Raw genomic sequence first — 22,658 nt, 5'->3', positions numbered from 1 at the left:
GGCTCTGTGTGCTGCACTAGGGAGTTTGCTTGTAATCCTGAAAGTGCCTGGGACCCACTGAAAGATTGTAGAGGGAGTTAAATGATCACTTTTGTATTTTAGCCAGCACAGTTGGAAACAAACAAGACTTTGACATCAGAGAGCTGCATGACTCTCTGAAAAGCAAAACAAAACCAACCAAAAAGCAAACAAGCAAGCAAAAAATATTCTTTGAATCTTAATTTGTCCATCTGTAAAATGGAAATAATGATGACTATTTGCAAGGTTGTTATGAATATTAAATATGATAGTAAATTATAAAGAAAACTCACCAAAACCTAATAGATGGCCAGTAAATGGCACTAGCTGTTGTTTTAGTTGCAAGGCATGCAAGGTCCTTTAGTCCAGCTTGTTCTTTCTTGTTCTTGCTCCCTTATCTCTCCCACACCCTGATTTCTAACCATACCTGTAACTCAATTGTGTACCCCTCTCTAATCACCCCAACCTCAGACCCCTAGGTACTTCTTCGCCCAAGCTGTTCCATCTCTCCAGTAATCTTTTTTCTCTTTCTATTGCCTGCTTTGAAACGGCAATCCATCCTTCAAGACATGACTTAAATTCTCTAGGATATTAAAGGAATTTTGGAGACAGAAGAGAAATGGCAAATTTCTCACTCATTGGGAGATTGAGTTTAAAAGGGTGGGATTATCAGTCTCTGACATTTTGCTTAATGAGGTTTGCAGGTACCAACTTCAAAATAGTTCATTTCCACTTAAAACAGCTGAACATACCATCAGAGTGTGCTCCTCTGGAAGAAGGTTTATGGATTGGCACCTGACTCAGGGATATCAGCTTTCATTTCTGGGTTCTTCTCCTTCCCCTTCTCAAAAAACTTCTTGTTTTACTGACATTTTAATTCTCCTATATCCTCCTATATCTCCACATGTTTATTTTCATTATGATTGTTTTCTTATTTCATGTTGTTCATATCTTTATTTTCAAATATATTTGTTACAAGTATTATTATTTTTCATCTTAAATTCTTAGTGCTAGTAATTCTAAGAATTACTGTTGTAGTAATTCTGTTTCAATCAACAAATGTTTATTGCTGAATTGTCTTGTTTTTTTACAGTGCTTGTCATAGGCTAACTGGAAGGAAGGCAGCAAAGTCAGTTAAAAGTTTTCCTCCATCCCATGTTTTCACTGCCAGCACTCCATCCCTTTGGGGTTTCTCATAATTTTTTTGGTTAATCCCTCTGATTCATACCTGCCTCTTCTTTCTGTTGGAGAGAGCCCAACAGCTCATGCTCATTGGCCATCTTATTAATTACCTTAAAAAATTACACTTTATTTTATTTAACTTGTATATAGTAAGCTTTAAATGGTATGTATGTGTGTGTTTCTATTAGTTTCTTTATTCCATCTGCAGACAGGAAAGAATTAACTCTGTTTCTGACTTTCTCACTCTCCTGTCCAGAAAGGTGGGAAATGTGTCTCATGTCCTTAGATTTCCTGAAATTCTCAATAAATGCAGGGTAATATGGTGACTAATCACCAAAAGTCAGAATGCCTATGTTTATTTCTCAAGTGTTCATTTGATATGTAGCAACCTGGGGAGGTTGCTCAGTCAGAGACTTAACACTTTCTAGATTAGGAGTGTCTTAGTGCATCCTACAGAGAGTTGATGGAAGAATTCAAGGCATTTAGTATGTATGTATTTTAGAATAGTGTTGGCCACATCATAAGAATGCATTGATATATTTTCTCTTCTTTCTCTTCCTATTGTTTCTCCCCCGTCCCCAAACCAAATTTTGTCATTCAGGTAGAAGGGTAAAAATCTTTTTTTTCCCTCTTGTTCAAGCAGAACCTTTTGAGCACAATGTTAGTTTATTTATTTTTTATGTCATATACTAGTTGATGGGAATTCACAGATGGAAAGATGGAGGACCTATACCCTCATGGAGGTTATGGTTTTGTGGAGAAAGCAGGCACAAGTTACTCGATGAATTTGATCAGATGAGCTAACTCTGCTCACATCATGGTGATTCTGGGGTGTTATGAGAGCATTGAAGTGGGACAGCCAACTCAGCCTAGGAATGACTCTGGGTGGCTCTGGCTCCCTAGCCGCCCAGATGTTTGAGCTGAAATGTAGTATGTTGTATGGGTTTCTTTGTGTGTAGAGTGCAAGGGGGAATAGAAGGGCATCCAAAGCAAAAGGAAAGTACTTAATTATGAGAGAGAGAGAGAGAGAATGAGAACAAAAGAGAGAAAGAGAGAACCAGAGAGAGAAAGAGAGAGAGAGAGAAAGAGAGAGAAAGAGAGATACTTCTAGTAATCTCAAATGACCAGAGGACGGAATCCTCAGGTTTTGAGAGTGAAACTTCTTTATGAAGATGAACTCACAGAAAAATTCAATGTGAAGAGAAAAGTCTTGCAATTAGTGCTTGTGCCAGAGAAACAGGATCTGTCCTGGCTTAAACCATGCTTCAAGGTTTCTACTAACAAGGTTACAGTACCATCTGGAAAAGCCAAAGAAGGGGGTCGTGAGGTGGGAGCTGAAGGAAAACAGAGAGCATGTTGCGTTTGTGATCTTGCTGTTTGAGTCCCAGGGACATGTAAGTCAGCAAGTCATTCTATCAACTGGTTGATAACATCCACATTTACACTGATTAGTTTAAATATTTAATTACCTTTATAGCCAAAAAGTACAATTTATGTCACCATTGTTTGTATTACATCCTTTCTAGGGACTGAAAATACTATTATTGGTCTAGACATACCTCTATAGTAGTGGTTTTCAAGTTTTGATCCATATTAGAATAGCCCAGGGAATTTATTTAAAATCCCAACATTCAAGCCTTACTCCATTTAAATTAGAATATCTGAGATAAAACACAGGTGTCGGTATTTCTTTTTAAAGATCTCCAAGTGATTCCTGGGTGCAGCAAGGTTATGAAACCACCGCCCTACCACACATTTCACGATAATTTAGTATTTTCTTTGCCTTCTGTGTCCTTTTGCTCTCCTGTTTGGTCGTTTTTGTGATTTACACTAAATCATTTCTATGATGATGTCTGTGATATTTAGTGAAGTACTTGAGCTAAGTTCATGGCTGAATTGAGTGGAATGACTCAGGTTTCTGCTTCTCTTGCCTTGTTCCTCCCACTCCTTCACTGCCCTATCTGATAAGGTTGGAATTTGGAGTGGAGGGTGGAGATGAATACCTATCCAAGGAAGAAAGCAAATAAGGACTTAGCAGCTGTAAGGGAGACAAGATATGTCATGTACCTATTGTTAGCTATACCTCTGACAAGAAGCGTTCAGAACTTTTGTTCTTTCAGTGTCCGTGATGAGTCCCCAGGGGACATGTAATGTCTGGAAGACCCTGCAAGTAGTCACTATCACAAGGCGAGTCACTGACCCAAATCTCTCTTTAGTCTCCTGTTCTGTTGAATTAAGCTGAGCCCCCTAAGAATCAGGAGGGTCCCTTTGGTCTTTCGGATTGAGAGAAGAATAAGTCAGCCACTGGCCCCTTGGTCCCTTTAGTCTCTCCTTCTGGGTCTTACTTTTGGTGGAGAGAGGAAGATTAGAAAGAAAACCTTGGGGTGAAATGGGGGTAATTTTCCTTGGGGCCTGAGGCTTAGCTGACATGAACCACTAGCCCACATGAGGCATCTTTTTCTCTAGATCCCTCTTTGATTCTGTTGGATTTTTAAAAAAATTATTATTATTTTTTTTAGACAGAGTTTAGCTCTGTCACCCAGGTTGGAGTGCAATGGCACAATCTTGGCTCACTGCAACCTTCACCTCCCAGGCTCAAGTGATTCTCCTGCCTTGGTCTCCCAAGTAGCTGGGGTTACAGGCATGCGTCACCATGCCCAGCTAATTTTTGTATTTTTAGTAGAGACAGGGTTTCACCATATTGGCCAGGCTGGTCTCGAAGTCCTGACCTCAAGTGATCCACCCGCCTCGGCCTCCCAAAATGCTGGAATTACAGGCATGTGCCACTGCACCAGGCCAGTTCTGTTGGATTTTCTGCACGTCCCCTAGTTTCTCACGGGCCTTATAGTCCCTGCTCCACATTCTCAGAAGTAGTGAGATCTCTCTGCACAGTGCAAGAGTCCTGAGGGAGCAGATTGAATGTTTGGTGACAAGATTTTATACATACATACATACAAACACACATTCACATTCTTCCCTCTGCTTCTTTGGTCCTACTATGGGCACAAAAGAGGACCGTGATAAACCAAAAGTTATTTGTAGCAGGCTTTTTCATTGAACTAAACTCTGACTTTCAAGTAAAAATGAAGTTAATTTATTTTTAAAACCCCCATAAACTAATTTCTTTACAGAACTTGTCACAGCGTCCCACAGGTTCAATGAACCAGTCTAACTTATAATTAAACCTATTTGTTTTAAAGGTTTTGGCCCAAATAAAAATATACAAATAACTTTTAACATGAACCATTTTAATTTATAATCTTGATCTATAATAATTATCTTTAAATTACAGTTTTTCAAATTATCTGAGCTTTAAGTGTGGGCACTTGGGCATTTGCTATTCATATATTCTGGACCACAGGACAGAAGAAATAGAAACAGACATAAGATTTTTAGAAGATCTGTATTTGTTATTATGCTTACTTCTTTTATGTCTATTCTCTCCTCTGATTCTCACAATAGTCTTGGAAGGTAGCTATTATTATCTTTATTTTTAGAATGAGAAAACTGAGGCACAGAGAAGTTATGTTACAACTAGAGACTGTTTAACACAAATTAATGCCCATGGGTTTCCAAAGCACTTTTGACCATATGTTATGTAGCGCCCAACTAATACTCATCCATTTGAGCGTCTCATGGCCTCTAGAGGCAACATGCTGTTTCTGTGTTTTTGCCATTCTTTGATAACTGGTCATGCAGGTGGGTATTTCCTGTCTTCTTTTCTTAGCCTCTTTAAATTTAGATCAGGCTCTTGGGTTTAGCTTAAGACCTGTCTCTTCTAGTTTATAGATGAGGTAGTGATAATTCGGTGAAAAGCCACTAAACGAGTTCTGGCATGAAGAAGGCTGCTTGCACTCTTCACAATAGCGAAGGCATGGAATCAACCTAGGTGCCCAACAACAGTGGATTCAATAAAGAAAGTGTGGTGCATATACACTATGGAATACTACGCAGCCATTAAAAAGAACAAAATTATATTCTTTGCAGCAACATGAATGCAGCTGGAGGCCATTATCCTGAGCGAATTAATGTAGGAACAGAAAACCTAATACCACATGTCCTCACTACTAAATGGGAGGTAAACGTTGGGCACTCGTGTAACAATAGAAACTGGAGACTACAAACTGGGGGCAAGGGTTGAACAACTGACTTTCGAGTACTTTGCTCAGAGTGTGGATGGATGATGAGATCAATCCCACCCTGAACCTTAGCATCACGCAATATATCCAGATAACAAACCTGCACATGTGCCCCTGCATCTAAAATAAAAGTTGAAATTAATAAAAAAGAAGCCTGCTTGATAAATACTACCTTTCTTCTCTCTTCTCTCTAGTTTGGACCAAAGCATCTCTATCTTCTCTGGGCTTTATGATCACTGAGTTGGTCTTTGCTAATTACTTTGACGATTCATCATATATCTACTTGCAGAATTCTCTTTCATATTAACCCTGGTAACGTAATGATTGTTAACACTTACTCTGTGCTCTATATTTGCATTGTTGCTCACTGAATCCTCACAACAGTGCTAAGGTGGATCTTGTTATTAGTTCCATTTTGCAGATGAGAAAACCAAAGTACACCTTGCCTATTGCTATGGCTAGTAAATCATGGAGGCAGAATGTGAACTCAGGCTATCTGATTTAAAAACCTACACATTTAAATATCATACTCTAGTGCCTCCCCTGAATAAATATTTCATGTACTTGATCACTCTGAAAATTTTCCAAAGGCGGTGACCACATTTTATTATTTCAGAGCTCCTCGTGGCACACAATTGAGTATTGGGCACATGGTGGGCTCAATAATTAAGTTGAATTTTAGGGGTCTTAGGGATAAAGGGAGAGTCTCTCTGACCATGAACATCTCTTTCTAGGGATCTGTGAAATTATGAGAATCTGCCACATTTGCTTCTTGGACTGTTCACCTCCAGTGACATAGACAAACAGGAAGACTGGAGTCTGAGAGACCTGAGGGTTAAAGAGTGTACTCTGGTGTTCTAATCCAGTTGCTGGTGGAAGTAGGAATAGTTTGGTGCTCTTTGCCCAAAAGTGACATCATTTCTTCTTGGGAAAATTGAGTTTCTGAGATGCAGAGGCAAGTTGTCACTCTTGTCACCACCCTTTGGTGCAGCCCAGTGTCTACTGTGTGGGAGCAATGTTGTCAGCCCATCAGGTATGGGCAGGAAGCCTTTGTTCCGCTCATCAGGTTAACTTCTGGTTATTCCATACCACTGTAAGGATACCAGACCATCAGATACCTTCTTTAGCTTCGGCCATTTACCATGTGAATCTGTCTTTGAGGCAGTATCAGTGAGAAACTCAATTTGGGGAGAGGGAGGGAAGGAGAATTGAAGAAGAGCAGTGCCCTTCTGGATGAAATGCTTGGAGTCTTTCACCCATGAACATTTGGTTCTGAGATTTGATGAACAAATGATGAACATTTGTTTCAGAACATTTGGTTCCGAGATGACACCATAGATCATATTTGTTATATTTCTAGGTCAACTGACATTTTAAGCGCCTAGTTCTTTGTTCTGGAAAATTTTTTTCTTACCAGCGTCTGGAGCCACTGATTTTAAAATACCTCCACACTCAAGATATCTGTCATCAGTCGGTTTAGGAGGCTCCACTTCCAGTCTGTCCTGCTTTGAATCTTTGTCCAACAGTCCTTGATCCTTATCCACTAGGACTTTGCAGCCATGTAAACTAATAGCTATATCCTGCATGTGATAATTAGTGTGAGAGGACGCTAAACCAGAACTGTAGGAACACAGATTATTGAGCAACTAACAAAGGTAAGGGGGAGGTCATTGTCAAGAGATTAAAATTGGGCCAAGAAAGAAATAAATGAATAACCATTTTTTCATGCAAATAAATCTACATATAATTCCATAGGCCTTCTAGGACTTGAAAGTTTGAGAAAGAAAATGAGAATAGAGCAATCTAAAGTGTCTGGGGAATTGTATGCCTGATCAATAAAGGTAGGAAAAATCAGTGATTCTAGGCTAAGAAATGTAGGCTTTGGCCTGCAGCATTTAGATGTCCACAAAAAGATGTTGGGTAGGGGAGTGACCTGATCAGATTTGAGTTTAACAATTTGGCAAACACCCCTAAGCAATTCATTCCTGCTGATTGCAATGAGGAATAAATTACAATGGATCCAGGTTGGGGAGAATGAGAGAAGTGACTCTCTGACTCATTTGAGATTTGTCTTCTTAGCTTTCACCTTGTCTCTATTACTTTTTTCTTTTAATTAAATTTTGTCTATTTTTAAAAGTTCATATATTTACTCATTCATTAGTTTATTATGGTTTTCTTTATAAGTATCACCTAGTTAGACATTAAAGATAATCTAATAGGGTGTTGGTCTTTAGTAAGAGAGTTTTACCTCTACTTGATCAATAACATATTAGATAGATTGACTTTATTTCTGCCACTTATTACTTACTTTTTTATTTTTTTTTGAGACAGAGTCTCACTCTGTCAGCTAGGCTGGAGTGCAGCAGCGCAATCTCGGCTCACTGCAACTTCTGCCTTCCAGGTTCAAGTGATTCTTCTCCCTCAGCCTCCCAAGTAGCTGCGATTACATGCGTGCACCACCACACTTGGCTAATTTTTGTATTTTTAGTAGAAATGGGGTTTCACCATATTAACCAGGCTGGTCTCGAACTCCTGACCTCATGATCTGCCCACCTTGGCCTCCCTAAGTGCTGGGATTACGGGCATGAGCCACTGCGCCCAGCCTATTTACTTTTTAAGTAAAATTTTATCTGAGTACAACAAACATACAGAAGAGTGCACACACTGTAAATATACAGCTGGGTGAATTTTACAAAGCAAACCCACCTAAATCAAGACATAGGTTATTTCTGCACCCCAGAAGCCTTTCTTGTATCCCTCCCATCATTGCATTCACAAAAGATAACCATTATTCTGCCTGTTATCATTATAATTAATTTTGGCCTGGTTTTGAACCTCACAAAATTGGGATCGTACAGCATGTACTGTTTTGTATTTGGCCTATTTTGTTCAACGTTATGTCTAGATTTATCCATGCTGGCATGAGTATAAAATGGTCCTCATTTTCATTGCTATACGGCATTCCATTTTATGAATTGACTACAATCTAGTTATTCCCCATCCTTTACTTAGTCTGCGTGTTCCTGTTGTTATTTCTAATTTACTCATTCAGGATAGGAAGTAAATCTATCCAGCTGGTATTTGCCAGTGGACAGATTAAGGGAAGTGTCATCAATCCTCTTCATTATCCAGTTAGTGCTAGCATTTGCTACTTCTCAGTTGAATATCTGAAGGTCACCTTGATATACCTGACTTAAGTTGCTGAATCCAGCAGGCATTTACTGAGAGTAGACCTTGCAGGGTAGGTCTGGAACTCTTTGACTTAATCACAAGCTCAGCACCCAGTGTAGTACATGAAAGTCAGCATCTCCTACACTGCACTGTTTCCTGGACATTCTCACTTCAGCTCCCTACAACACTTTTCGTAGGAAATAAAATATTCCCAAATGCAATATGCCTCTACCTGTTACTCTTTAGCCTCTCGCATTTTTTAAAACGTTTTTTCTTCTCTGTTAATCATTTGTCTTCTAATGTGTTTTTGTGATTAAATAATTTGGGAAATATTATACACCATATCTTCTTTTTGGAGCTTCGCAGAGCAAATTAACATACTAATGACTCTGAAATGTTCTGTTATAAAAAACCTGTTTTATGTTATAAAGTCCACCATAGTTCCTTTTAAGATTATCTGTTAGCACCTCATAGAATAACAGTTCTATAGCACACAGCTCTGTAGAAAACAGCCAGAGGAAACTCCACCTGTGCTTTGTGGGTTTTTTTTGTTTTTTTTTCCTTTCTGGTGCGGTTTTCAGCTTACGAGTCTCTGTATGGCTATTTTAATAGGAATATGGCAAGCAACATTACAAGCAAACAGTCTTTTGTAAATATTTATTTGCCTGTCCATTTCTCCATCAGCCTAGAAACTCTGTGAAGATAGAAACCTTGTCTTTTCATCTTTGTATCTGCCAGTACCTAGTGTGATTCTCAGCACATACTTGAAGTATTAGATAAATATTTTGTGTCTAAATGAGCGTGACATCACATTCTGGGACGTCCAGCATTAAGGGACTCAAATTGAACTGGAAAATGAACCTAGATCTTGAGGTATGTGAGGGGAGGAAGAACAACATTATACAAAATCCTGCACTTTTGAATTTAAAAAAATCTGACTGAATTCTGCTTCCTCCAGTTTTTGGTTGTGCAATCTAGCAATTTATTTAGATTTTCTGAATCTCAATTTTCTCATCTGCAAAATGGAAATAATATCAATAGTTACCTTCCATGACTCTTGAAAGGATGAAATGTGATAGCATAATGGGAAGCACTGGCACAGACACATGAGTATCCAAAAATGCTTCCCTGCGAGTATTACTGTTGCCCCTGAGTATTCTACATCTGGCGCTTGTTTCTCTAGTCTCTCTCTACCCACGCTGGGAACGGCAGGTTTTCCTGTACTCGAGTTCTTTTCACATTCAGTGAGGACTGGAAATCCACAGACTTCTCAGCTGCCACACACAAGGCATCTGCTGGATTTTTTTCTCATCTGATAATGTCTTCCACAGTCTTGCCCCAGTCCACTGACCTGATCAATTCAGCCAATGTTCCCTCCTTCATCCTGAGGTCCCCTGAAGTTTCTCTGTGCTAGTGGGGAGACATTGTTTCTTTCTTTTTCTACCTATTCCTGTCAAACTCCTTCAGTGTGTATGCATTTCTCACATTGTTACATGAAAGCAATCCCACCTGGTATTCAGACTCAAGAAGTCTCACTAGTAAAGAGAGAGAGTGAGAACATACGATTATGTGTGTGTGTCTGTGCATGAATGCTGACATGCAGAAACCACTCCTTCTGTGTTTGTGGCGGCTTTCCTCATCCACAAAGCATCACTCAAGTGTCTGTGATAGCTGGTCACAAGTCTGATTGCAGCAACAAACACGATGCTATTCTCCAGTACGTCCTCCCTTTCAAACATCCCTCTCCAATTTCAAAAACACACTCAGCTCACATGCTACTTCTCCCTAAATTCTAGTCTCTTCTTTGTTTTCATCCATAGCAACACTAGCAAGGTCATTTCCCACAAAGCTCATGTTGTCCCACTTAGAGACTTTTAGCAGAAACATTATTACACATTAGACATGAAGGGACCCCACGTTGGAAAGAAATTCTAAGGAGAGCTTTGCTCCAGTATTGTCCCCAAGGTCTTTCCTCATGAGCTGCTCTTCACTCCTCCATGCATGTGGATTGCAGCCATCGCTAGTGAACCATGCCATTTGTTCTCATGCTATCTCCTCAAGTTCGGTGGGCAGTCACCACCAATCAACAGGCACTGGCAGATGAAGAAAAGCCTAGGAGCTAAACTTGGGCCTGTTAAGTCTTTTGAGCACTTCTGCATCCAGTCTCCACCAAATAGGGCAATGACAGACTTCTCTTATAAAAGAGTCCTGTTTTCATGAGTTGCTTTGTTCCTCAGGAAAAACAAAGAAAAACAAACTAACTGTAGTTCAGTATGTCCGGTGCCTGTCACTAGCCACAAGTTGCAATTTAGATTTAAGTAAATTAAAAATTTATCTCCCCAATTGCTTCAGCCAAAGTTCAAGGGCTTAATAGTCACCTGTGGCTAGTAGCCACTGTATTGTCTATCACCAATACAGAATGTTTGCATCATTACACATATTTCTTCTGGGCAATGCTGAACTAGAGATTGCGCTCTTTAGCCTGAAAAGGTATTTCTTTTTATACTTTGTTATCTATTCAACCCCCTCTTCTTTCCCAGAACACACCATGTTGTCCTCTGCCAACTAAGCAAAAGCATGCCAATGCTAGTGTGTAATTAAAAGTTCATGAAGCAATTGTTAAAGGAGACAGCGTGGAAGCAGAACAAGACCCATAAGTAGATCAATTATCATGCTTTCTCAAGGAAACTGACTTCTGGCTTCATATGTTGTTTGTAGTTTCTCCCGTTGAACATAAGAATAATCTTGGCCAGGCGCGGTGGCTCATGCCTGTAATCCCAGCACTTTGGGAGGCCGAGGTGGATGTACCACAAGGTCAAGAGATCAACACCATCCTGGCCAACATGGTGAAACCCTGTCTCTACTAAAAATGCAAAAAAAATTAGCTGGGCATGGCGGCACATGCCTGTGGTCCCAGCTACTTGAGGGGCTGAGGTGGAAGAATCACTTGAACCCAGGAGGCGGAGGTTGCAGTGAGCCAAGATTGCACCACTGCACTCCAGCCTGGTGACAGAGCAAGACTCCGTCTCAAAAAAAAAAAAAAGAATAATCCTTCTTTTTTTTAAAACTGGAAACACAAAATCTACTTTGTGAGCCCCCCAGCTTCCTATTAATGTGACTCTAGTGGAAGAATCCAACCTATTATTTTATTAAGAAGGGAAAATAGCTGAACAAAAGAAGACAGAGATTTGATCTTTCTACTCGGTGAATTTAGTTGCCTGAGAAACAAGAGCAAATTATTTCAGTGCCAAAATAGTAAAACATTATTTAAATTTGCTTTTTCTCTCTTGTTCAGGAACTATAGTTGCCTTTGGTATGCTGGGAAAAAGAGAGGCTGTGACAGGGAGAAGATAGTCATTTATACTATTTCTCTTGAGATTTAGTTCAAGTTTAACTCTTAAAAGTTTCTGTCAGCATTTAAAATTATTCGATTACATTTATACGTCAAATTATTTTCCTCAAGATGGGAAACATTTGAGTGCTATAAGGTTAATATAAATGTGATGCAATAAACATAGTTACTTTCCAGAGAAGTCTCACCTCTATGAATCATCGTTAGAGTCAAAATTGTAAGCCCAGAAGTTCCTAAGAGCATTTATGTATCTGATTCTATATGCACGTTTTCCCAAGAAAGTTGTTTTTCAGAAAATGGGATCTCTGCTGGATTTTTTCTTTTGGTCTTGCTGTTGTCTCAAATTATAAAGCTCAGGAAATGATTGAAATAATTATTTATTGCATCTGAGTAATTTGGTATGGCATATTCCAGAAAAACACTCAAGTATGCATATTGTCAATTTTGAATGCATATGACATGTTGTCAATTCATGTACTCATACTGTCATTTATTAAAACCATGGCCTTTTGTGTTTCACGTGGTTTGTATCCGTGTTTGCTGGGGTTGTAGCTCCACCATCTATAACGCCTCAAATGCTCAGTGAAATAATCAGAGTAGGACACTAAGTTCTTAGATCTCTCAGCTTGTTGATAAACTACCATTGTGAATGGAGTGACTTGAGCAGCCTTGGGAATAAAGGAATGAAAGAAAAGTGAATTTTTAAGGACTTCTAGAGCACAATCTCATTAATACACTCACTATACCTTAGAGATTTATTAAGATTGGAATAGGGTTGAAGTTTGCCATTGCATGGTCTAAAAAGAAAGTAATTGTTAAGCAAATTATACATCATTTAATAAGAAATGGTAGAAAACACAGGCTTTAGAGTCCACTAGACCCAGGTTTAATTCCTGGCTCTGTCACTTACTATGGCATTGGGACAAGTTATTTAACCACCACATCTATAAAATGGGGCTGACAATACTGATCTTAAGAAGTTTTCTCAAGGAATAAATAAAACAATGTAGTTTATTACTGTAATTAATATGAATAGCTAGGAAAGCAAGTTATTTTTAAAAGAGAATTATAGAACATTGTATGTTTGACGAGGACAAAAAGTGTAAATATTCACAGCTTTTCTCCTTTTCCCACCTTCTTGAGAAGAGTCGGTGTTTGTACTGCCAAAATGGGAGCATAGGGGCGGTGAGCAGTGAGCAGAGTGAGTAATGATTGAAGTCATGAGAGGAAAGAAACCCAAAGGCCAGATTAATTTAGACAATAAAGGACTGTCTATGAAATAGGGAAAAAAAGGAATCTAAAAGTCTAAAGGACTGAGAGAGAAGGGGAGGAGATTCTTTAAAAGAATCTAAAAGTCTAAAGGACAGAGAGAGGGAGGGACAGACACCAGGTGACATTCAGCGAAGCTAGATGGGCCAAGAGAATTCTGGTAGATGTTCTGTGGTGTAAATCCCCATCTGTCACTCTTTTGAGAGTCTTCTTAAGCAGCTAACACACAAGGAGGCAATATAGCAATGTGGTTAAGGACATAAGTTCTGTACTTGAAGGTCTTGAGTTCAAATCCTTGCTTTTTTCTAGGGTGTAATTTCTTGCCTGTGAAATGGGTATCCTAATATGACCTACAAAAGGATTATCCTGAGGATCCAGTGGAAGATTGTCCTGAGGATCTGATGACCTATTGTTGAATGCTGGGAAGATATATAAGAGCTTAAAGAACATTCTATGAACCTAGTGGCCAATTTTAAAAAAACAGCACGATAATAATAATTTACATTTATTGACCGCTCATTACGGCCCAGGTACTCTTCTGAGGACTTTATGTGGATTAATTCACTTAATTCTAAGCATAACTCTACAAAGTAGGAAAATATTATCACCATTTTAAAGATGGTAAAACAGATACAGAGAATTCAAGTAAATTACTCAAGGTCACACGAGTAAATAGTGCTACTGGTAGTGGATCCACGCAAGTCTGCAATTCTTGCCCCTTCAGAAGAAAGAATTCGACCAAGGAGGCATAAGGCAGAAGGAGAGACCAAGGCAAGGTTTAGAGCAGAAGTGAAAGTTTATTAAAAAGCTTTACAGCAGGAGCAAAAGGAAAGAACATACACTTGGAAGAGGGCCAAGCAGGGAACTTGAAAGACAAGTGTGCGGTTTGACCTTTTGACTTGAGGTTTTATATACTGACATACTTCCGGGGTCTTGCATCCCTTCTTCTCTGATTCTTCCCTTGGGGTGGGCTGTCTGTCCACATGCACAGTAGCCTGCCAGCACTTGAGAGGGGAGCATGTGCCGTGTGTTTACTGGAGTTGTACGCATGCTCATTTGAGGCATTCTCCCCTTACCAGTGGAATGTCCCCAATGATCATATGCCAGTTAAATGCCACCATTTTGCCTGTTAATATACATGCTTGAGCCTTCTCACCCAACTGCTGAAATCTGATCTGGAAGCTGCTGATCACCAGTTTCAGGTGTTTTTATCTATGGAGACTGCCTTTCCCTGGCATTGGCTGTGATCAGTTATTATTTTAGAGATGCATGACAACTGCCTGACCATCACCTGATGGTTGCCTGACATTCCTGATGGAGTGGGGGGAGCCCTCTCTTATGCTGCTCATGCCTGACTAGCTACCTACTTTAACAGTAGGAGAACTGTGATTCAAACCCAGATGCTCCAATACTAGATCTATACTCTTATGCCCTATGTCATCCTGCATCCTATATATGAATGTCTGTTCCTAAGATAAGCAATCTCTGGGGGAAGCTTGCCTTGTTTTATAGATGCTTGGTTTGTACTCGACAACCTTGTTACTCAAGGTGTAGTCTGCAGGCTAGCAGGATCAACGTCATCTGGGAGCAGAATCTCAGGCCCTACTCCAAACTCTTGAAACAGAAACTACATTTTAACCAGCTTCCCAGGAGATTTGTGATCATGGTGAAGTCTGAGATGCACTGCTCCAGAATATAAAACTTTAGGCAGGTAGACTCTCTCATTTGTGCCTTCATCCCTTACAGTGTCCGGCACAGTGCTTGCCACCTATGGGTAAGTCCAAGATAGATCTCCTCTTGAGCTAAGTAATGTTGACCAGGAAATGGATTGACAAGCCTGAGGGAAATAATACCGTGTTATTCTCTGGTTGAGCAAGGGGATGTTCAGTGCCTCCAGCATTCAGCACAGCATTAGGCACATGGCAGATCCCTCATACATATTTCTTGAATTGTGATGTAAATGTTGTGAGATAGAGACGTCCTGCATCCCAGCCTTCCCCGGATGTACTGACATTTTAAAAGGCTGAATAACGCCAAGGCAAGCAGAACAGTGATTATGCACTTATTCTTAACACAGTCTTGAGACAACCTCTGCTCAATTGGTTCCCCTGTGAACTCAAGCTGATTCCCTTCCCTCTTGAGTTCTCTATTGTCTTTGTGGTGTTTGCACTTCATTCAGAAACTAATTAAGTTTCAGGATCAGTTTGTCCTGTTAGAGAATGTGAATATGCTGAGGTGGTAGTTTTTAATAACTTAAATTATCTGAGTGAAAGGACAATTATAATTTGCTTCTAAAATTGGCCAAAAGTCAACTTTCATCAAAATAATTCTCAGCAGAGACATTATTCTCCCTAAAACCAAGGTATTGTATGAAAGGCAACAAAGAGGATTTAAATCGGCCATGGAGAATGTGTTGATAATCTGGCTATATTAATCCTGTTCTCCAGCAGAGTGTGAAATTACTTGTTTACTCCTCTTATCTGGGCCTAGAGGTAGCTGATCACTCGTTGACAGAGCCGTATTTTGTGATCACCTTTCAGCAGTGAGCTTCAGATGGACCAAAACCAAACAATTTGATTTCACTGTCCTGTGTACCACCTCCAAAGTCAAGGTCAGGCATGGGAACTCATGAACTCCAGTATATGTTGTCAGGGCTTTCATTTGTGCAGGCACAGGGAGGTAAACTGTGGAGCCTGAGTGTAATTGTGAAAAGTTGGGAATTTTGTCTTTAGTATCTCCATATTGCTTTCCTGTACCTATCCCTCTAGAGATGAAGGTTTATGTTGGCTTCATCACTAGACCACAAATATGACCAAGATAAGCACTACAGGGAATGAAGTAAAGTATAAGAAGTAGTCCCAGATCTAAAGGAGTTTACACACACACACCACACACACACACCCCTTGGAGCACCCCTTGAATCTGTATTAATAATTATTAGTTGCTAGATAGTATTACCACAAATTTAGCAGCTCAAAACAGTGCACGTTAATTATTTTACAGTTTCCATAGGTCAGAACTACTATTGCAGGTTATTTGGATTCACTGTTTCCAAGTCTCACAAGTCTGCAATCAAGGTGTCAGTCAGGGCTGCTTTCACGTCTGAGGTTCAACTGGAGAATGATCTACTTCCAAGCTCACATGGTTGCTGGCAGAATTCATTTCCTTGCAGTGTGTTGGACTGAGAGTCTCAGTTTCTGGCTGGCTATTGGATGAATGTTACCCTCAGTTCTTTGCCTCCCAACATGGCCACATCATTAAAGCCAACAAGTTAGAGAGCCTCTTAGCAAGAGGGTGTCATTATCCGATGCATCGTAATGGCAGAGGTGACATTCCATTGCTTTTGCCATATTTTAATGGTTAAAAGTAAGTCACTGATCTCACACTCAAGGCGTGAGGATATTACACAGGGCATAAATACCAGGAGGTGGCCATCTTAGCCTTTGTCTGCCACACCACTCCTAATTTTTGTTCCAGTGGTACTGTTCTAGTTTAGTTCTGTTCCAGATAGAAAACAGAATCATCTCTATTGATTCAAGAGATTTTAATGAGAAGAACATTTACAGTTATGTGAGGAAAGATAAAGGAATTTATAGGGAGGTTCCCAGAGAGCAGTCATTGTGGTAAAATAGACGCTGATGATATTCTGCCTGGATGCCCTTTATCCAGTTGTGCATCCCTCCCTCAAGGGCTACAAGTGTTGACTGATAATGGCTCACAGCTGCCCCTTTACTGGGGAATGCCTGATTGCTTTAAGCCATGGGAAGGAAGCAACAAATCTAAGAGTTTATGTCCTGCCCTCCATCCCTAGCATGACACTCTCACATGGAGTTAAAATAGGCTGAACCTCTTTCCTCAAGGGTACAATTCATGTCCCAGAGCTCCCATGGAATCAGATTGAAGCTGGACTCCAGCTTAGACCTCCTCTTTGCTTCCCGTACTTTTCTTCTCTCCTCTGAGAGAAGGAAATCAAGTGCTTCTGAATCCTTGTTTCAGGATTTGCTTCTAGGATGCCCACTTTAATACGACTGGCGAGAAAACATTACTACCCCTAAGCCTAAAGGAATAAGGGGAGGAAACAGTGTTACCAAGGCCAGTGAGATCTGAAGGTTTGCAGATAGAGCTATGGTCATTTGCTTGGCTACTGCTGAAGATCAGGTAGGAGTTGGAAAGAAATATGCTGTTCTGTCTCTCCTCCCTTCCCCAAAACTGCATCCTTTTAGTGAAACCCAATATAACACTTGCCAACAATGTGCTGGCAGTCGACAGACGTAAGCCTTTTAGGGCCCTGAGCAGAGGGAAGAAAGTAGAAACAATTGGAAAAGTAGGAATAGAAGTGACCAGCAAAACAGCCTCATATAATCACAAATGTTTTTCTCTCCTGCAGTCCAACCACCATATTAGTACTAGACTGATCTTTATCAAATATTTATTTGATTGTGCCCATTTCCCAGCTTCAAATCTTTTGTTTCCCATTGCTTGAAGAAGTGATCCATAAAATTTCTGAATCATTTATTCCATTGATTAAAAAAAGCTCTAAACATGTGCCTCCGGTTCATATGTTCATTCATTTATAAACTACTTAAATTTACTATCATTAATAACTCAGAGCAAGAACTGCATTCACTTGATATAGAATATCCTATCAGTGATTGTGTATATCAATCCATATTTCAAGAAGCCTTGATACTTTTTAATTATCTTGAGCAACTATTAACATGTGTGATAAGACTGCTACCAATTTAAGCAAGTATGATGGCCAACAGGAACCTCAGACTAAGAGAAAATATGTCACCTCTGCTATTTCGTGGTGTTTGGTTGCCTACAGTATTTTTTTTATAGTTAATAAGATTTCTTTGCAGTAATCCATTGGGGAGGTAGGGGTAGTTAAAACTAAATATTGTCGTCTGAAATTCACTTAACCAGGCCTATGTGAACTAAAACTGTTGTAACAACCTGAAAATGAATAAATGAGGGAGGATGAGACAGTTGAATCTCTGCATTGTGGGAATCCTGTCATTCCCATCAGATGCCTTGTGAATTGCACATAACATGTGACTATCTTTTATATGGACCAAGAGAGGGACTTTATGGAATACGGGATTCCCATAGAGCCAGCCGATGCTTTGGCAAGAACACTGATTGAAGAATAAATTGTCTATCTCAGGAAGTTTATAAAGCAGCTTCACAATATTAGAAGAGCCGCCACCATTGTTTTACTGTCTGACTTGTGAACCTGTGAGAGTTATTGGTTCATGTGTATGAATCCTCAATAAACTGATTTGAAAGATGACTATGTGCTCTTAGATGGAGGGTAGTATGCTCAGATTGTGCAGATTTCAAATAGAGAAGACACTTAAATGGGCTTTTAGAAGTTTGGTCTTAATAGTGAGTCATCTAAAAGGTTTTTAGTTGGTAGTGAAATCATGGATGATTTTATCTGAAGATAAGTCAGAACACAATAATAATAGCTACCACCTTTGGAGCATTCACAATATAACTGGTATTGTGGTAATCACATTGCGTATATTACTTAATTTGCTCTTTACAGCAACTTTTCAAGATAGGTATTACCATCTGAGAGGTGAAATACCCTGCCCAAGGACACATGGTCAGTGAATGGAGGAGTCAAGATTTGAATTTGGAATTATGTGTCTCCTTGACAGAGTCTTTTTGTATTATACCTCACAATCAAGACTGGTATTAGAGATGTCCCATTTTATCATAGCTCACATAGTATTTTACATACAATATGTATTTTTTAACACATATTAAAACAGTGGATTTGGAAGAGATGGACACGGCATGAGCCTACAAGGATAGGGAAAGTTAGAAGGGACAGTGATGGCTCTTAGAGATAGGAGAGGCCAGTGAAGACTGCAGATGAGGATTTTCTCATATGTAAAGATTCCAAGGAGCCAGTTAATGCATTGGGAAAGCAGAATTCAGGAAGATATTGATTGAAGAATAAGCTGTTCTTATCAAACAGTTGATAAATAGCATCTGCAACATACTTACAAACCTGTCTGAACAAAGCCATCTTTCCACCAGCTGATTCTTTCCCTCCTATTGCTTTTTTGTAAATTTCATTTTCTGTATACTCTGTCACTTTTGTTGCTGTAGTGAATGATCTGCTCACAACTTGTAAAAATAGAGGGAAAATAGTTTATGAAGCTATAGACTTATAATCTGTGCATTTCCTATATTTGAATAGAATTTGTTTACAAATAGAAGGGATGTATGATTCTATACAGGGGTTGAAATAAATCAAGGATTTTTTTTTTTTTTTTTTTTTTTTTTTTTTTTTTTTTTTTTGAGACGGAGTTTCGCTCTTGATACCCAGGCTGGAGCGCAATGGCGCGATCTCGGCTCACCGCAATCTCCGCCTCCTGGGTTCAGGCAATTCTCCTGCCTCAGCCTCCTGAGTAGCTGGGATTACAGGCACGCGCCACCGTGCCCAGCTAATTTTTTGTATTAGTAGAGACGGGGTTTCACCATGTTGACCAGGACGGTCTCGATCTCTTGACCTCGTGATCCACCCGCCTCGGCCTCCCAAAGTGCTGGGATTACAGGCTTGAGCCACCGCGCCCGGCCAAATCAAGGATTTTTGTTGTATCCACTGTTCCTTGGTACGTTTGAATAGTTCTCCAGCTAAAGGTTTTACCTGTGGTAAAAACAACAAAAAAAATAGCTTTGGGATGGGAGATAGAAAACTTGTACTCCAGCCCTAGCTCTGCCATTAGAATAATTGCACAATATGGGCAAGCTGCCAGTCCTCTCTGAGCTTGAATTTTCTCATATGTAAAAAACAAATGTCCCAAAGTTCCTATTAATGTTCACTTTGGTAGAAGATAGAGCAGCTCTCATCCTAAAACCAATTTCTCAACACATATTAAAACCAGAATTGCAACTCTCTAAAACCACAAATTTCCCTTACCTAATATTTTAGAACTGAGGTTGGTAAACATTTTCTAAAGAGGGCCACGTAATAAATATTTCGGGCTTTGTAGGCCATGCAATCTCTATTGCAACTACTCAATTCTGCCATCGCAGTGAAAGGAACCGCAGATAACTACATAAATACATAAATGAATGAGCATGCCTGTGTTCCAGTAAAACACTATTGGTGTGCATGTGTGTGTGCATGTGTGTATGTGTGTGTAATGTATGGTGTACTCAGTTGAATCTAGTGTAGTGCTGGTACCAAGGGGAAGCTCACTAAATATTTGTGGAAGAAGGGAAGGAGAGAGAGAGAGGAATTATTCCCATTTTATAGATGAAGAAATTCCACTGCAGACCACCAATGCCATGTGAGGTTGTCATTTTCCCTAATGAATCTACAAGGATACAGAATCCCATAAGCAAGTTATTGAATTTTGCTCCTAAGAGAATCTTACAGATCTAGTCCTCTTCAGAGAAGGAGAGCACTGATGGCCTCTGGTGGATCACTGGGGCTGTGGAATGCAAAGTGTTTTTATGAAGGATATCACATGGAGATGGACAGGTGGCCTGGAATGCTTAAATGTAGCTGCTGTTTCCACAAGTTCAGAATAGGAAGCTTTGTGCTTTTCCTCCCCATCACTTTCCCCATTTTAATTCTGAGTTCTGATATGGCAAGTGGGAGTGGGAAAGGGAAAGGTGAGAATGGGATCATGAATTTGGGGACAGGGACTCAGATGCTGGGCCTCTGTCTTGGAGCTGGCTTGCTGATGGCATTTTGAGAAGATGGGCAAAGTTTTAGGGATGGGAAATTTGGCTGTTTCTTCAGAAAGAACAATGTACTTTTCCATGCCATCGCATAGGAGTTAAGTTGGATTTTTAGTCTTGAAAACTTGAGATGTGATTAAATTGATGAACCAACAAATCTGTAAAATTTCACACAAGCCATGCACTTATTATAGAGCTGGATTACAGTGTGCAGTCTATTGAACTAATTCATTAATTTTATTTCACAGACCAAAAATTTTACTATGCAAATGTATGCAAATCATTCAAAAAAATAGTATTCTTAGCCAAGTGCACCAGCACCTGTTTTTTCTTTGTTTGTTTGTTTTGATTTGTTTCACTGGAACTGTGTCACTGGGTTGGAAAGTGAGATAAATACCTTCAATGTTTGAAACTGTGTGTCAAATTTTCTCAAGGGTGATTGGGAGGCTTTCTCCTTTGACAAATATTGCTGTGATTGGCACATCTTTTTTCTTCTTTTACTTGCCTAAAACAGAATGAAGAAGATGAGCAACATTTATGAGTCGGCTGCCAACACACTGGGAATCTTTAACAGTCCCTGCCTGACCAAAGTTGAGCTGCGTGTGGCGTGCAAAGGCATTTCTGACAGAGATGCCCTTTCCAAACCAGACCCCTGTGTCATCCTCAAGATGCAGTCTCACGGGCAGTGGTTTGAGGTAGGCATGTCCAGTGAAATGGACAGAGGCATGACTGGATGATTGGCTCAAAAATGTTTTGATATTTTATATCTTCAGGTGGTTTATTTTGATGAGCTAGAACATTTGAGAAGTGAATATCATCAGATTTCTATCATGATGTTTTGATGTTGCTGTGTTGATGCTGTGGGTTTTTTGACATTTACTCTTAATTTATGAGCCTAAGACTTTTAAGGTGTTTTTGTTAATTACCAAGAAATATTCACAATATACTCTTCATCCTATGCCCACTCATTGACGACACATAGGTAGCAATAGAACCAGGAACAGACATGAACCCAGACCCCAGAATGGGCTGGGATAAGCAAGTTCTGAAAACTGGTTTCACAGACTAAGTCTTGTGGTCAAGGCAGAGTTCAGATTAGACTTAATTAGAATTTTGGGAATGGTAGCTCTGAGGAAACAAGTTTTAGGGGCCTGAGAGAGAAGTGACTACTCAGATGGAATGAGTTCAGTAGTTGAGAGTCCTATCCATAGGTCCTGAATTGAGAGAGGGAACCAAGAGAACAGTTACGAGCAAGTCGGTCCCATGAAGTCTCTGTCCGCAGTAGAGGGGCAAGCTCCAGTTTTGGGAGCTGGGCCGGGCTACTTACTATCCAGGGTAGCTGGCCATAACTGAGAAGTAGGAACCAAGGCTCATGAAGTCCAGTTCTCTGACCAAGCCCAAAAAAGGGTGGCTGTTAGATGGAGCTGACACAGGACAAGTCACAGGTCTATAGAGAAACATAAATTCTAGAAAGTGTTGCAGACCCAAGAGAGTCACGTGGAAACCCAATAATGGTAATGAAACCAGTCCTCAGGATGAAGAAGTGATCCATTCTAAGCCCCAAGGGTTAATGGGGCTGAGTAGGATGGTTACCTCAGTCTGAGTTGGTTGAGGACTAGAGACAGATGAATCCTACATGTGGAAATCATGAGTACATTCATCAGGAAGGAGATGGGGATGGCAGAAATAGGAGGAAAGAGCTGGGGGCCTATAAGTTCAAAAGGCCAGCATGCAGTTTTAACTAGCTTTGAAAGGTAGCAAAACCACATTCAGGCATTCCCAAAAACTCGTGTGTAAAATATCCACTCAGAATGTTTCCT

The 22,658-nt window shown here is 39.9% G+C and overlaps 1 protein-coding gene across 2 annotated transcripts in view; it reads left to right on the top strand.

The window, feature by feature from the left end:
• The window catches only part of CPNE4 (copine 4), a 490,322-nt gene that overhangs the window by 100,219 nt on the left and 367,445 nt on the right, over positions 1-22,658 (top strand). For both annotated transcript variants that reach the window (XM_012451237.2, XM_012451238.2), the window contains exon 2: positions 21,353-21,533. In XM_012451237.2, coding sequence (XP_012306660.1) covers positions 21,353-21,533 — 181 coding nt within the window. The remainder of the gene's footprint in view (positions 1-21,352; positions 21,534-22,658) is intronic.

This window comes from Aotus nancymaae, unplaced genomic scaffold (assembly GCF_030222135.1).
Source record: "Aotus nancymaae isolate 86718 unplaced genomic scaffold, 86718_ANA_hifiasm-v0.15.2.pri h1tg000019l, whole genome shotgun sequence".
Lineage (NCBI taxonomy): Eukaryota > Metazoa > Chordata > Mammalia > Primates > Aotidae > Aotus > Aotus nancymaae.
This window is presented reverse-complemented; position numbering and strand designations above follow the sequence as displayed.